Below are 16,167 nucleotides of genomic sequence, written 5' to 3'. Positions count from 1 at the left end.
CAATGCCATTCTGACCTGTCGGACTAGCCCTTCAAGCACTGCCTGGTTGCCCTATAGGTCAGACCAACCCCGGTAGAAGCTGTCCCAGACTTTGTCCACTTTCTAAATATAGCTCTGGCACTGGGAGCAGGATGCAGTGGTCCAAGGGACTGCTGCATGCTCCCCCTAAGCCATTTACAGAATGGCTATTTTATTTTTTCATTGCATCCGTTGTCCTTTAGTTGGACAGGGGCTGCAACCAAAACCAAAAATAAGAGCATTTGTGGTCCGTGAATGCATGGGTGGAGGGAGGTTTGCTGTCCCATGCAGGACTCCATCCCAGCATTCACGACAGATCGCTTCGAGACACAAGCTGATTGCCGCCTCATTAATATCAATGAAGCAGGAAGAATGCAGATATTTATGACTCTCTCCTTTGAGGTATGAGTGATTTTAATATCCCTCACATCACAGAGAGGCAAAGTAGTAGCAGCACGTTACCAGTGCAAGCATTGTACTATTGAATCCTCATCTTCCAATTCTAGTTCTCTAATTATATTTCTAATTCTAATTCTAGTTTGCCAATTTCTTTACATAGAGTGCCTAAGTAGCTGATTCAATTGAGATAAAATTAGATCTCTGATAATTTCTACTCAATGGTTGATTCAATGTATAAGGAGAACCCTCTTCACTATCATTCTTTGAATCTTTTTTATTCTTGAACGTGTCAATTTGAGGGGCCAAAACGCGATCAGAGTAAAACAAAAAGGCATCCAGGGTCTTATTACACTTGTTTATATGGTGTTGAGTCTTTTCCTGTTTTAGGGAGAAGCAAGTATTATTCTGTCTCTAACCACTGTGGAAGCAGAATCCCATCACCCAATATTCAAGGCATCCCAAAATTCAGATCACCCTAAATTCCAACTGTGGCAGTTCTGCCGCTCTGGGTTGATCTTGTGCTAAAAAAGCACCCACCCTAACATCAATTTAGCTGTGTAAAAATGTGAAGTTAACTGGGACCTCTTTTTATCTAAGTTGTAGAAAAAAATAGGGTTTTATAACAAAATCTCAAAATTAGCAGTACAGAATAAATGACACGAAGGCTCAAATGCAGAGTTATACAGAGTAGACAAAATTCTGAACTGCAAAATCAAAAGGAAATCGAGCAGTATCTGTAGCTGAAAGATGTTCAGGAAGCCCTCTAAAATCTGCTCCCCCCCCCAAAACTAAGAGGTTCTTATATAGACTTCTTTCATAATAAATTAAAGAAAATGACATCTCATTGTGGCATGGTCACAAGTAAAAGATTATTATGCAAATCAGAGTTTTCCATTTTACTATTAGGTTCATAAGCACTAACTTTCTAAGAAAGTATCCAGTTTATTCTGTGTTATTGCTACCTAGATATTTTCAAACTGTGCTAGAACTTTAAAGAAATAGCATAGTCAAAACTAGCTGATTGCCCTGGGATCACTCATGCGAAACCTCCCTTCCACACTTTGCAGCCAGGTGTAAGGGGTTCTTTTTCCCCTGACAGCCCTTGGTGACAGTTATTGTGTGTAAATTGGAATACTGCAGGAGTTCCTTTCTAATTCACAACCTGAAAGCACAGTCATTTGACAGGAGTAAAGTTTTAAGCGATTCAAAGGTGAATAACTGCTACTGTGTAGTATTTGACTGTTAAATAGTAATAATTTGTGCTCATTTATGGACTTTTCATGTATGCTCACCTAGAAATGCCCAGAAACAATGCCCGACTAGTGAATTTGCAAATGCATACATGTAACCAAATTTGAAGATGTTCTGCATTCACAAATGTAATTTTAAATGTTGCCAGTCCTATTACTGTGAATCAGAAACTGAGACTCTTCATGGACATCAAATGCAGAGCTATCTCTATGGGCACCTAAGTACACACCATTGAGAAGCAAGCTAATAACGTTCAAATGGGGTCAGTATATGACGTTCCACCTCCAATGGGAATGTAGCAAGCAACAACTTCCGGAGACATTTAACCTGCTCTGCCAGTCATCGGGCATATTTTATGTTGTAGAAAACAACCAGTTAGCAATCTCTAAACGTTTCAACATAAGGCTTAATTGTAATCTAATTAAACAACGCATACAGCTGCAAAAAAAATAATTGAATATTGAAACTTTAGAGAATGGCAGTTTGGAGGTTCCTGACCTGAAGTTAAACCAAGAAGCGACACAATTAAAACATGACACCAGGTATTCCTACAAAAGCAGTTCAAATGAACAGGTCACCGGTCAAATAAGATGGCAACCAAATGCATCAATATCCAAAATACACTCTTAACCTTCAATTGAAAAATAGGCCCCTCAAAGGAATTTGATAGCGACAGATACTGGCAACTTTAAGTCTAAAGAGACCCAGGACAAAGAAACTACCGCCAAAATCAGCAAGGATGACAAGTGAAATAAAACAATTCTTAATAGACAAAAACACAAAACAGATAACAATTGAGGACTTCTTAGATCCATCTGATATTAAGAGGAACACAAAACAACCCACTATGTCCTGTAAACCCTTTGCTACTGTGAACAGTTTGATAATTTCACATCAGTAATCATAAGTACTGCTGAGATAAATGTTATCCCTTCGGCTTCAATTTTACTGTCTGCACACTCTGACAGTGACTCTTTATATGGTCAAAAAGAAGCAGGGGGTGGACACCCAGAACATGGTTAACTTGGCAACTTTGATTCCATAGCAAGATCTTTGGATAGCACATATTTGCTGATTGATCTAGGTGAACTAGTACCACTCACACCAACTTTTGAAAGATTCAGAAGTGAATGTACTGCTGGGGACACATTCTCCCATTTCCCACATTGGTGATAAACTATCAGCAAACCCAGTACCGAATGCAATGGGCTTCATAAGCACAACCTTATCTAAAAGGCACAAAGACTGGTGGACTAGTCAGCACTTATTTTGAACAATGGCACTGTTAAAAAATGTAAACTCTGAATTAACTTTAATTGAACAAATCACTAAACCCATTATAAATATGAACAAGCGGTATTAACATTTGAACAGAACATCAACAATTTATCTTAACTAAATACCATAATCAATTAACTTCAACTATTGCCAATGAAAAATGCGTCAATACTAATTGACTTAAAGATCAACCACTACAGATATAGCTCACAAATTCAACTAGGGTCAATGAAGGCTTCCTCTAATCTGTCACATAACAAAGTTAGGAAGAGCAACAAGATCAATCAAGCCTGTACCAATAGTTCTCTCTCAACAGAAAAATCATCACAAAAATTGGACACACCGATACAAATTTCAAAGACAACAATGCTGCAGAATAAACTTAATGCAGGCCAAGACTATGATAAAGGGGAAAACAAATAAACTTTCCAGACCAACATCAGCAAATAATAGAAAAAAACTGGAGAAAGCAAAAAAAGAATATAACGGCAAACCATGTGACTTATGTTAATTCAACTTTGACAAACAAAAACAATGGACAAAAAACTGTTTTCGATCGTTACCTCAGCTAAATCTAGAATTCCCAATCAACCCCAGGCAACTAAGAATGAGTCCGCTGAAATGATCAGCCATGCTCTACTTTTAAGGAACTGCTACAAATAATTTCCTCTCCTACAAATCAAGAGTCTCCTGTGAAAGATCAATACTTCAAAAAGCCTATAGTCAAATGGTTGCCAATACAACAGCAGCACACAGAATATCAGTGAAACCAGAAATGAGCAGTGGACAGACTGATGGATCCTACACTATTACTTCTGATATAATAAAAACATTGCAGAGGAATCCACACTCTTAGCTAAAACATTATCAAACCCAACCCATAAATGTTTATCTCCACCAAGGTAATATACCAATCCTCAGACCCAAGCTATCATTAACACAAACAATAAAAGACAGAACAACAAATATTTTTATCACCTTGGACAAACTTGCACCTTTGAGTGCGTACAAAAGTGTAAGCATGTCATCTTGTCGTATGGTTATACTGTGTGTTTATTTGGACATCATAGCGATGGCCTCTGAGGAAGAAACGAGAGACTTTCGAAACGCGTAAGGTGAATCGCATGCTGGCTGTGTGATTGATACCACAAACTAAACTTACCTGTATCCTGAAATAAAGGCTTGCCACCTTTAGTGTGCATTTGAGTGCTTCTCAATTGGAGGGACTGGCAATGGAGCGTTGACTTATGGCGGCGACCCGGCCGTCGAGTGAGCACCACCCCGTGAAGAGGGGGCCTGGCGGCAGAGCATTTGTAACGCCGCTAAGTGGTATGCACACTAGGACTTGAAGGCAAGCACAGTTTGGATTGGCCCATCCATTGGCTTGAAACACTTCACAGAAATGAATGCACCATTTGAGGTTGGATTTTCCGGGAGTCCAATATCCACAATGCCTATGGTTAATGGACCGGCCCATCTGGGGGCGTGATCGGGCAGTGACTAATGGAGACCGGAGCATGTATTCATCATAGCGATGGCCTCTGAGGAAGAAAGGAGAGACTTTTGAAATGCGTAAGGCGAATTGTATGCTGGCTGTGTTATTATTACCACAAACTGAACTTACCTGTATCCTGAAATAAAGGCTTGCCACCTTTAGTGTGCATTTGAGTGCTTCTCAATTGGAGGGACTGGCAATGGAGCGTTGATTTATGGCGTCGACCCGGCCGTCGAGTGAGCACCACCCCGTGAAGAGGGGGCCTGGCGGCAGTGCATTTGTAATGCCACTCAGTGGTATGCACACTAGGAATTGAAGGCAAGCGCAGTTTGCTGTGGCCCATCCATGGGCTTGAAAAGCTTCACAGAAATTAATGCACTATTTGAGGTTGGATTTTCCGGGACTCCAATATCCACAATGCCTATGGTTAATGGACCGGCCCATCTGGGGGCATGATCGGGCAGTGACTAATGGAGACCGGAGCATGTATTCATCATAGAGATGGCCTCTGAGGAAGAAAGGAGAGACTTTTGAAACACGTAAGGCGAATCGCATGCCTGCTGTGTGATTGATACCACGAACTGAACTTACCTGTATCCTGAAATAAAGGCTTGCCACATTTAGTGTGCATTCGAGTGCTTCTCAATTGGAGGGACAGGCAATGGAGCTTTGATTTATCGCGGCGACCCGGCCGTCGAGTGAGCACCACCCCGTGAAGAGGGGGCCTGGCGGTAGAGCATTTGTAACGCCGCTAAGTGGTATGCACACTAGGAATTGAAGGCAAGCGCAGTTTGCGGTGGCCCATCCATGGGTTTGAAACGCTTCACAGAAATTAATGCACCATTTGAGGTTGGATTTTCCAGGACTCCAATGTCCACAATGCCTATGGTTAATGAACTGGCCCATCTGGGGGCGTGATCGGGCAGTGACTGATAGAGACCGGAGCATGTATTCATCATAGCGATGGCCTCTGAGGAAGAAAGGAGAGACTTTCGAAACGCGTAAGGCGAATCACATGCTGGCTGTGTGATTGATACCACGAAGTGAACTTACCTGTATCCTGAAATAAAGGCTTGCCACCTTTAGTGTGCATTTGAGTGCTTCTCAATTGGAGGGACTGGCAATGGAGCGTTGATTTATGGCGGCGACCCGGCCGTCGAGTGAGCACCACCCCGTGAAGAGGGGGCCTGGCGGCAGAGCATTTTTAATGCCGCTAAGTGGTATGCACACTAGGCAAGCGCAGTTTGCGGTGGCCCATCCATGGGTTTGAAACGCTTCACAGAAATTAATGCACCATTTGAGGTTGGATTTTCCGGGACTCCAATATCCACAATGCCTATGGTTAATGAACCGGCCCATCTGGGGGCGTGATCGGGCAGTGACTAATGGAGACCGGAGCATGTATTCATCATAGCGATGGCCTCTGAGGAAGAAAGGAGCGACTTTCCCACACAGGGTTTTTTTTTTTTTTTTTTTTAAAACAATCTCTGGGGAGTTGGCGCCCCACATACATTAAGATAAGCCCCGGGGGTGGTGGTCCCCGGGGCTGGGTGGCCCCTCCGGGCCCCCCATGACTATGAAAACTTGCCCCGGGACTTGCCCCCCCGTGGGCTAATTGTAAACGAAGTGCTGGCTTAGTTTTTTTTTCATCCCGCGATTTAAAAAAAAAAAATTTTTTTTTGGCCTTGTGGGTCCTTGTGGGACCCCCTGAGCAGGCCTGAGGGGTCAGGGTGTTTCTACCCTGCCCCCTTTTCGCGTTTTGCGATGTTTTTTTTGGGGCTTCTTGTGCCTCAGTTCTACCGAGGCACAAGATGGCTGCCAACACTTCCTGATCTGGAGTGTTGACAGCCAATTCGCATTCAGCTCGTGAACGGCAGGGTGCGCGCTGGGTGCAGGGAGGGTCCGCGGATCCTCCTCGGCCATAGATATCACTAACTTTTAACTCTAATTTTCTCAGGAACTACTGAACGGATTTACACCATTTAAGCAAAAGGTCTGAACTGAGGACTACCTCTTTGCCAAATTTGGTGTAATTCCGTTCAGCAGTTCGGGCCGTAGCTGGGACAACAGGTCTTATGGGAAATTGCATGGAGAAAACGCGTTTTGGGACCCCCCTTTTTTCTCGGCCCCCGTTTGACGAATCACCGTGAAACTTTCAGGGTAGGAGCGGAGCGGAGCTGGCCAAAAGTTTGGAAAATTTCGCGAAGATTCGTCAATCGGCGCCAGACTTATCGGGAATAGAATGTTGCGGATTTCCTATGGAAAATAGGTCCTAACTCTAACTATCTACTGGCGACCGCCAGTAGATAATATATATATATATATATATTTTCCAATATCCACAGCTGGGCGATGGCAGTTCCTTCCCCACCATTTCAACAGCATACGAGGACACGGACCATGAATAAGTGCAAATTCTTTGTTTATTGTTTGTAAAATGACGTCTGCAACACTGTCTGCTTTCTTTTGGATAGCCCACTAATGGCTGAATTTATGAAAAATTTATTTGGAGTGACTTTATTGTTTATCATAATCTACGAGGCTATTTACAGAACTGCTGTTCCCATAATGCCATTCTACTATACTTACGAGGCTCCACCTGTGGGCAATAAAAGGTATCTGTTTTGTTTAGCAGCAGTCTGTGCCTTTCATTCGAAGTTGCTCTGCCTGAGAAAATGGACGATTTAAGTCTGAAACGCGTAAGGCAATCTATTTATCCAAAGAGCTGCAGATGGTGTTGTTGCCTTATTTTTGACCGATGGAGAGTGTATCCTAAAGCTTTGTCAATGGGGAAATACTTATAATGCACGGCAGCCTTGCCGTGGGGATTGCACCACTGCAGGAAAAGCGGGCTGGTGGCTCTGGATGCATGGAGTCGGTCCGGTCCATCGTGTTGGCATATTATTGTTTGCAACGCTGTCTGATTTCTTTTGGATAGTCCACTAATGGCTGAATTTATGACAAATATATTTGGAGTGACCTTATTGTTTATTATAATCTACGAGGCTAATTACAGAACTGCTGTTCCCATAATGCCATTCTACTATACTTACGAGGCTCCACCTGTGGGCAATAAAAGGTATCTGTTTTATTTAGCAGCTTTCTGTGCCTTTCATTCTAAGTTGCTCTGCCTGAGAAAAAGGACGATTTAAGTCTGAAACGCGTAAGGCAATCTATTTATCCAAAGAGCTGCAGATGGTGTTGTTGCCTTATTTTTGACCGATGGAGAGTGTATCCTAAAGCTTTGGCAATGTGGAACTATATATATATATATATATATATATATGTATTTAAGTACTGTGAACAGTGTACTTCTACCTAGCGCTACCTATCCCCGCATTTCTAGGGTAGGCCTCTAGGGTAGGCCAATCACTTCTTTAAGGGAGGGGTCTTCAAACTGGGGGGCTGGCTCTCCTAGGGGGGCCTCAAGTGATCCTGGGGGGGCACTAGGCTCTGGCCAAAAAAAGCATTATGCTGTTCAGCAGAAAAACAATGGGCGTCAGTAAGCCGCTCTGTAATGGGCCATCACTAACAACTTTTTTCATTTATATTCTGGCTGTGAGTAGGAGTTAAAATGGAAGGGATTCCAAATATTCTTCAAAACCCTCATTTCTAATAATCACACTGAGGATACTTTTACACATTAGAAAGGCCTGCCTGATCTGAATGGTATGTTTGGCAATCATGTATTTGATTGCATTTGTAAAATGGTAACAGAAATTAACTGTAGTGTTTAAATGAGTATACACATATTTAAACATTGCCAGTTTAATAGAATAATTGTGAAAAATTGAGGGGGCCCCGGTGATTTTTTTTCCGCATGTGGGGGGGTCGCGGCATTAAAAAGACCACTGCTGTAAAGTGATCTAACTCCTGTTACCTGTGGGCAAGTGCCATAAGAACGTCTGCCGTGTTGTAAAGCGTTGCAGCATTCCTTGCATAGACGAGCAGGACTCAGATGGGCTGTGGTTTCTGTCTGGGTCACCTCGTAGTGTCAGCAGGGTACTCCTCTGACAAAAAAGGAAGAGAAACTGTTAATATGTTAAAGCATCACCCATGCATGCCATCCTGAAGCCGCATTTCATTCTTGTTTATACTACAGTGATAGTTCTGTTGCCTGAATGTACAAAATAAGTGACCACATTTTCTGAACAGTGTATCTGAGTCCTTGTACAGAACGTACAAGGCAGTTGAAAGTGTTCCTACAAAGTAGAAATGCAAGTAACAAATAGTTCAGAGAAGTCTATCTTGCACAGGCACATAAACTAAAAGTGACAAATGTCAGAGCACAGTGTTCACGAAAAGATGTCTGATTAACATGAACGTGCAAATAACAGTGTTGTTTTCCGGACCTATGGTATGGCCATGTGATAATATACTGACTGAATAAAGAATGACACTGGGACTAAAATGGCATGGGGAACAGCAAATTGGACTTATTCCTGTTGTGTAAATATTAAGGAAATTATGCTATCCTAAATTGCCAGAATATTCGCAAGTTGCTGTATTACTTCCCTGAATTTAAGAAGTTGACATCGAATGAATTGTCCAGTGTGAGATTTACTGAAGAGGCAACCTGAGCAGCAAACTCACTCATGCAACATGAGCAACAGATTTCCTCACCACATATGTTTGGGCCAGATGTTAGGATTTGGCTGCATGTGGTATCTCAATTTCACAAGAACAAATACTTAAATATACTTTTATAGAAAAGAAACAAGGTAAAATTTACCCCACTACAATAACAGGACTAAATGGATTATGCTTTTTGAAAGGCCCTTACCTATTATTTACCAGCATTCTCTAAAATATGAAAATTTCATATAAAAAAGACCCGATTGGATCACTGGTTAAGGTGGGTGAATCCTAATGAAGCAGCAACCACATCCCTTGTTAGGGTGAAGTCACAAGCAAACCCCAAATTAACCTGTGCTTAACCCTCCGTTAGCTTAGTACAAAAGACGTAAGGCTTACTTAGAGGTAATGTGTAAGGTATTTAGGCAACAATTCAAGCAGTAATAAAAGTAAAACACAACACAAGAAAAATCCCACACAAATTCAGAAAAAAATAACAACATGTAATAAATAATTTGACACCAAAATGACAAAAATCCAATCGGAAGTGGATCAGGGACCAGGCTAGTCCACTGAAAGAGTTACCTTCACAGTCCATTGCAAAGAGTTCCGTTCGAGGTTGAAGGGGCCTCGTGGAGCAGGGAGAAGCTTGTGGATGGCCGTTGAAGTAGCATAAAGAGCAGGCCGGGAAAACCATCTTTCTTAACAAAAACAAAATGCAAGCACTAACACAAAATCAGTAAAATGGTTTGTAAATGTCTATAGCTAAAGAGCAATTTGTCCGGAGATTACAACATTGAATGCTTAGATTGTTTCAGTTCTTTTATATGCATCATTGGTACTCATAGGTAAGTGTGTACAAGAGCTTATTACTATATCAGAGCATTATTCAATTTATGGTCCTCAACACCACATGCCAAACTTCGCTTGGTGCTCAACATAGCATTGTTTGTTACGTGACACATTTCTTCTAAAATATACTACTTCTGTGATTGCAGTAAGATGGGTGAGGTCACCCTAAAGCGGTTACCCTATGATGACCTAAAGGAACACCTCAAGAACAACCTCGACTTTAATCTACCTGCCATACAAAACTGACTCATTAATACAATCTTCCAGCACTGGACCTACTGGCAAGAATGACAAGACTCAAGCGCAAAGAGACTATAAGAATAATCCTGTAGCGTTAAATCTGCAAAAGAGACTCTACAAATCTATTAGAATATAAAAGTATGGAACTATCCTTAGACTGTCATCATTTAATAAAGTCGCCAGACATAGATTCCAATCTGGAGGCAAAAAACATTTGAAATATTTGAGGTTTCGCCTACTGTACATTACAATACACCAGACAGAAGGATCATGGAAATCAAAATTTTTTTCTTAAATATGTATTTGTTCTTCAAGATTTACAAAGAAACTACTTGTGATTATCATTTATAGAAGCAAAAGTAAAAACTATCTAGGAGACTGTTTTAATCTACAGACTATTTATTTTTATTGGTAAATGCATGAAGTTTCACTACCTAGCATATCATATATACCAGAATGAACAAAAACGCTGAACCTTCATGACAACATGCTGGAATTATAATTTCTTGTTACTGAAAGTCAACAAGATGGGTTTTCCAGTTCTGTCTTTATGTTACTATTGTATTTCTGCTAATGGCGTTATCTTTTATTAAACCAATTGATTTTACATGACATATCTTAAATACAATAAACCGTTAACGGACTACATCATCAAAAAAAAGAAATAATGACTGCTTCTGTTATAACTACATTTTTAAACCTTTTTTATTATAAGTGGTTATAAGAGGCAGAGAGAGCCCTTTTCTGTCACAAGCACATCTTTCTAAATTGTTGTTTGTTTGGTTGAGGCCATTTGCAGTTAGGAAGCTGTTCAGCTAATGTGATTTCACCAAGAAGTCTCTTGAGATCTGGAAAGCCAGAAGTTAAGTGCCCCCTTACTTCCATCATTTAGCCCCATGTAAATGTTTTTGATGAGAGATATTTTGTATAGGTAAGAGACTACTTATTCAATGGCACTGTAGTACTTTCCTTAAAGACCCACATTTCAATTGTTCAAAACGCTACAAAAAGAAGTACAGTTGAACAAGATTCTATTACACTTGTGAACTGCCTACTCAAATTCTTGGATTCTGTTGTTGAATCAGACTTCGTAAGGCTGTAACCAGTAATTCTTCTGAACTTTGCCACCAAGCATATTAAAATTTGTATTGACTGTTGCAAATTTCTTTGCCTGCTGGTTTGGAAAGTGTAACATGAATCTTATATTGGATTCTCATTTAACAGGCCCACTGATATTCTGAAGAACAGTGGAATTAGATGTGAGGTGTAAAGTGATTTTGTGAAGTGTGATTGTCTGTGTGAGTTCATTCCTAAATCACTACCCACCCAAATTAGGCCATTTGCAGGTTCTCTTAAAGTACAAAAAATTGAATTACTGTGATGTCACCAAAGAGAAAGGGCATGCATCAAGGTAACCGACTTTGTTTCTCTAATTAAATTTGTCCCACTACATTTGGTTTCTGAACACGCTGGTACTGAGGTTTCCTCGTGCCTGCAAATGGTACTGTGCACCTCTGCTCTCTAGTTTCCATTTTGAGACTGTATGTTTTGCATTCTTTCGCCTTATCCTCTAAGAATTGGGCTCAGCAATGCTTATCACAAGCGGTCATTTGTATTGTGTTATTTGATTATGTTTGGAGGCAAAGTAGGTTACGGGATATGAATCCCTCCTAGGAACTGTTTTCGTGTTCAGTTTCTGTCTTGCCATAACATTTGAATGTCTTATGATTTTTCTTCATTTGCATTTTTTTCTCACTACATTTTGTTGTTGATATAAATCTGGTGTGGACATTGCTAGTTCTCTACTTCTTAGTGTACTGCTGAAATGGTCTGTCTGCAGACATAACTAATAATGTAGGAGATAAGGTTGGTGTTTGCACCACGCAAACTTGGTGCAATCTCAAAACTCCACTTGGATGGACCTTTGTCTCGAACTGAGGCCAGACTCCTTACTTCACCAACATTTCAATGACAGTGAAGCAGATTTTGCCCCACTGAACCAAAAATATTGGAGTAGATTTGCATACCATGAAGGTTTATTAACAAATTAGCAAAATCACAATCCCAAATCGATTCAGTTTAAACATAAATCAATAATTATGCAACTACAGCATGTGTGAATATAATCCAGACAGGTCAAAATGGTACATGCAAGAACAGATTATTAAAAGGCAGAATATGCAGCGATAGTTAAATTCCATACCAATGAAGGGAAACTCCCTAATGCTGAGCTAACTTTCAGACTATTCGTGGAATTTAGAGGCAGCAGGTGTCAGCAAATATTTTGATGATGTAGAACCAAATGAAGGTTCCAATCAAGAAAAAAAAGGAATGAACCTGCTCTTAGAAATATACTCTATGAGCAGAAATCACAAGAACATTGGGTCTCGAGAGAGGAAAAGGGACGTCCACCTGCAAAGGTGTAGACAGGGCCAAGTCTGACTGACTACAGTCTGGGCCACACAATTAAAACATGAAATCACTTTGGAAAGATACATTGAACAAGTTCTCATAGAGCATGAACCAATCAAACTGTGCATTCACTGTGAGCTTGGTGTCAGCCTCCTTCCCATGGTGATGTTAACAAACATTCCCACTATCATGCTCTTCAGAGATATCAGATAAAGTGAGGCATTCATCTCCTCTGACTCCTTAGGTTGCCAGGTGCCGAAAGATAGCATTCAACTAATTTATTCACAAAACAACCTTCACATAAAGTTTCAATAGTTTGAGCAGCACTGAAACAGCACTCATTGTGAACACCAGCAAAATTCAAATCATCCTGGACTGAGGAGAAACAGCAGCCCACAACACCCCCTTCAGAAGAATCGATGAGACTGGCATACAAGAATCCCCTCCCAAACTGATGTGTTCTTTTCTCAGAGGAAGAACCCGAAGAGCCAGGCTGCCACCCTTGGCATCCTAGACCAGGAAACTGATATGCGGAGTTCCACAGGGATCATCCCTTAGCCCTACCCTTATTAACATATACATGACAACCCTCGCCAACATCATCCAATTTCAAGACATAACTGTCATCTCCTACACTATGACACCCAACTCATCCTCTCCCTGATGGAAAAGACAACCACCAGCAGAACTAACTTCACCAACTGCATGACCATGGCAGAAGACTGGATGCAAACCAAAGGGCATATTTACAAGAACTGACACATTGGCATCGATGCATCAGACTTGTTGCACCTGCCGCAAATGCCCTAACTACGTCCTGCAAGAAGCTGAATACTTGGCTCTTCTTATGATCACCTTGGGCACCACAGACCTACACACCTGCCCAAGTGCCTGGATACCCTCTTGGGTGATTAGTGTGCTCTACAAAACAACATAGAATAACATTACAATAATAAAATTTCAGACTAACAAGATCAAGGTAGCTCGGGGTGCCTGGAATGAGAGCCAAATTATTCACAGCAAGCAGGAATACATTTCATTTAAAATGGAGTTAGTTATTCTAAGGCCTACCATAACTCAAGCTAACTTATTAGGAAAACGCTCTCACTACAGTTCATCATGTATGTGAACTTACTTATTATTGTCAATCTAAATGCAAAATAGAATGTGCACTTAAAGAAGCATTGATTTTACCTATTAAGTGATAATATATTATTACATGAAATGGAAAATAGCAACAATGTGGTACCACAACACATACATGCACCTGTCTGAGGTTAACCTTTTCACTCTGGCTTAACTACCAAAGATAGCCCAGGTTTTCCTGAATCTTGTTCTGCCTTGTGGTCTGTTGTGTAGTCCAGCAGCTCCTCACTATCACCACTCCATGCACAATTCCCCTGATAAGATTGAAAAAATATAAGAGTGAAAGGTAGGCAAATATAAGCAGAGTACGAGCCTATTAAAACAATCTACTCTTTATACAGTATTTCAGGTTACATTTTTCCATGTGTGAAAACTATTAACAGGTGCTATCATAATATAATGCAATGGTACTTTACTATAGTGGCTGGATGGCGCAGTGAGAGGAATTCTACCCGTTGCTAAATGCAGTGTTGTGGGCTGTTTTGGCAACCTTTTGAGGTGGATACATTGAGTCCCATAAACCGGAAACAAGCAACATTTATTATTTAAAGAGCATATTATATATTACACAAGTGTGGTACTAATCAGCTGTGGCTGTCACTCTCACTGTAGAATCTTGACTTCTAAGTGCTGTTTAGATGTAATAGCTCATTCGGCACTGAAATACATACGAAATTGCAGAATATTTGGCAATAGGCATGCCATGCTAGTTAGTGATTGCTGATTGTACTTTTTTCTTTACTTGCATCTTATAAAGGGCTTAGAGAACATGTACATGATTCCTGCAATGCCTACTGCCCGATTGATGAAACTCTTCATTTACAGGTCTAAGAGTGGATATATCCGCAGCAGATTTGCAGTTTGCACTGCAAAGTATTCCTGAAATGGGACAGGTGCGTGTGTCAGAATGGTATGGAAGGTGTACTGGATACGGAAGGCAAATCGAGTGGTTAACTGCAAGTGGCAAACAACCTATTATACAGGTAGGAACAGTTTATTGTACTTTTACTGACATGTTCAAATGACTGTTTGGCAATATTACGTTTATTGGCATATGTATCTAACAATAACAGGCTTCAACTTGGGGGCAGTGAAGCACTTCACATAGCACACTGGCGGTGCAAGGTTGCAGAACTTGTGCCTGCACGGTTATGTGAGCCATTCAAGGATCATAGCAGTTACATTTGGTACTGGCCAAGTGTTACATAGGTTAAAAGGTTACTTAACATAGAGAGTGGTGGATGAGTCATGAGTCTGTCACGCTCCATTGTAGGGGTGGTGGTGGACACTGGTGGCTGCTAACTGGGGGGGATTATATTGTTCAACCAATACAAAGTACAGATTTTTTACATTGTGCCTATATTAATTGCCTCCTAACTGCCCCGCAAATAGGTTGATGATTCCAACATAAGAGGAGTAAATGCCAGAACGAGGGTTACAGAAGTGGCACAGGGCGGCCTGCTTCGGAGGACTATCCTGGGAGACATGCTTCGTACACCACATTCACAGCCCCAGGTATTGCAAGACTGATGCTCTGGAAACAGTTCCATATTCATGAATGTAATGAATGTAACAGGGAAACAACTAGGCCCAGATTTACTATCACTTTGCATCGGGGGTTGCGTCAGCCCCAGCGCAAAATCTATTTTTGTATTTACTAATCCACCAAAGCCACTTTGTATGTGTTGGAAAAACACACTCCCACACTGAAAGGGTGGTGGTGTTCTTCCGGACACACTGTGGTAGCTTGGCTCGAGTGGTCAGGAATCAGGCTCCGTGCTAAGCATACGACATACCCAAACAATAATCATGCGTGCATCCGTTCCAAAAACGACTCTACACCGTAAAAATTATGAAAATATCTTTCTTTATCTTCTTTTTCTCTTAGTTGCTGATTGGATAAAATAAATAACAATCACAATATACAAACTTTTTAGATAGTGCAGGTCAAATAAATACTGGCTTAATGATTCAATAAATAGGGGTGATCATAAATACTGAAGGCATAAATAAAAGTGCAATACATACAGGCAATTAAATATTCTGAGGCAATAAATACTGTAAACCAATAAATATTGTGCATCAATAAATACTGTGGACCAATAAATACAGTGAAGCAATAAATAGGTTAAATACAATAAATACAGTGCCCCTAATAAATACTTAAAAGCTGACAGTGACACTCATAGAATCAGATCACTTTTGAATTCCTAAGGGCTGATTTGGCCCAGGCACAGCTTGTGGGGATGTGGAAGGCTTGAGGGTGTCTACTCCCTGGCTTGGACAAGGCTGAGGCCTAAACTGAGGTAGATCAAGGGGGGAATACCAGAAACTTGGCTCTCTCCCTCCACACAACCTCTCTAGATTAGTCCCAGCTCACCCCTGGCACAGTCAGGTTGGTTCCAGCACCTCCCTAGCCCCTTAGAGCAGTCTCTCAGGTCTCCACAGGGCCTTAGGCGCCCTCTACTCCACTTACTGCCCTTTTTCTGATGCTCCGACGC

At 41.1% G+C, this 16,167-nt stretch overlaps 1 protein-coding gene and 1 long non-coding RNA gene across 3 annotated transcripts in view; one reads left to right on the top strand and one right to left on the bottom strand.

The window, feature by feature from the left end:
• The window catches only part of LOC146830895 (fibrocystin-L-like), a 1,171,295-nt gene that overhangs the window by 428,398 nt on the left and 726,730 nt on the right, over positions 1 to 16,167 (top strand). For both annotated transcript variants that reach the window (XM_085605085.1, XM_085605086.1), the window contains exons 26-27: positions 14,492 to 14,649; positions 15,059 to 15,181. In XM_085605085.1, coding sequence (XP_085461211.1) covers positions 14,492 to 14,649; positions 15,059 to 15,181 — 281 coding nt within the window. The remainder of the gene's footprint in view (positions 1 to 14,491; positions 14,650 to 15,058; positions 15,182 to 16,167) is intronic.
• Positions 1 to 16,167, bottom strand: part of LOC146830896 (uncharacterized) — a 110,489-nt gene that overhangs the window by 48,359 nt on the left and 45,963 nt on the right. Inside the window, exons 2-4 of the long non-coding RNA XR_014961495.1 lie at positions 13,782 to 13,920; positions 9,602 to 9,713; positions 8,322 to 8,451 (exon numbers count right to left, since the gene is read on the bottom strand). This is a non-coding gene — a long non-coding RNA (uncharacterized LOC146830896). The remainder of the gene's footprint in view (positions 1 to 8,321; positions 8,452 to 9,601; positions 9,714 to 13,781; positions 13,921 to 16,167) is intronic.

Source organism: Triturus cristatus, chromosome 5_1, assembly GCF_964204655.1.
Source record: "Triturus cristatus chromosome 5_1, aTriCri1.1, whole genome shotgun sequence".
NCBI classification, from domain to species: Eukaryota; Metazoa; Chordata; class Amphibia; order Caudata; family Salamandridae; genus Triturus; species Triturus cristatus.
The sequence above is the reverse complement of the archived record's forward strand: the minus strand, read 5'-3'. Positions and strand labels throughout refer to the sequence as shown.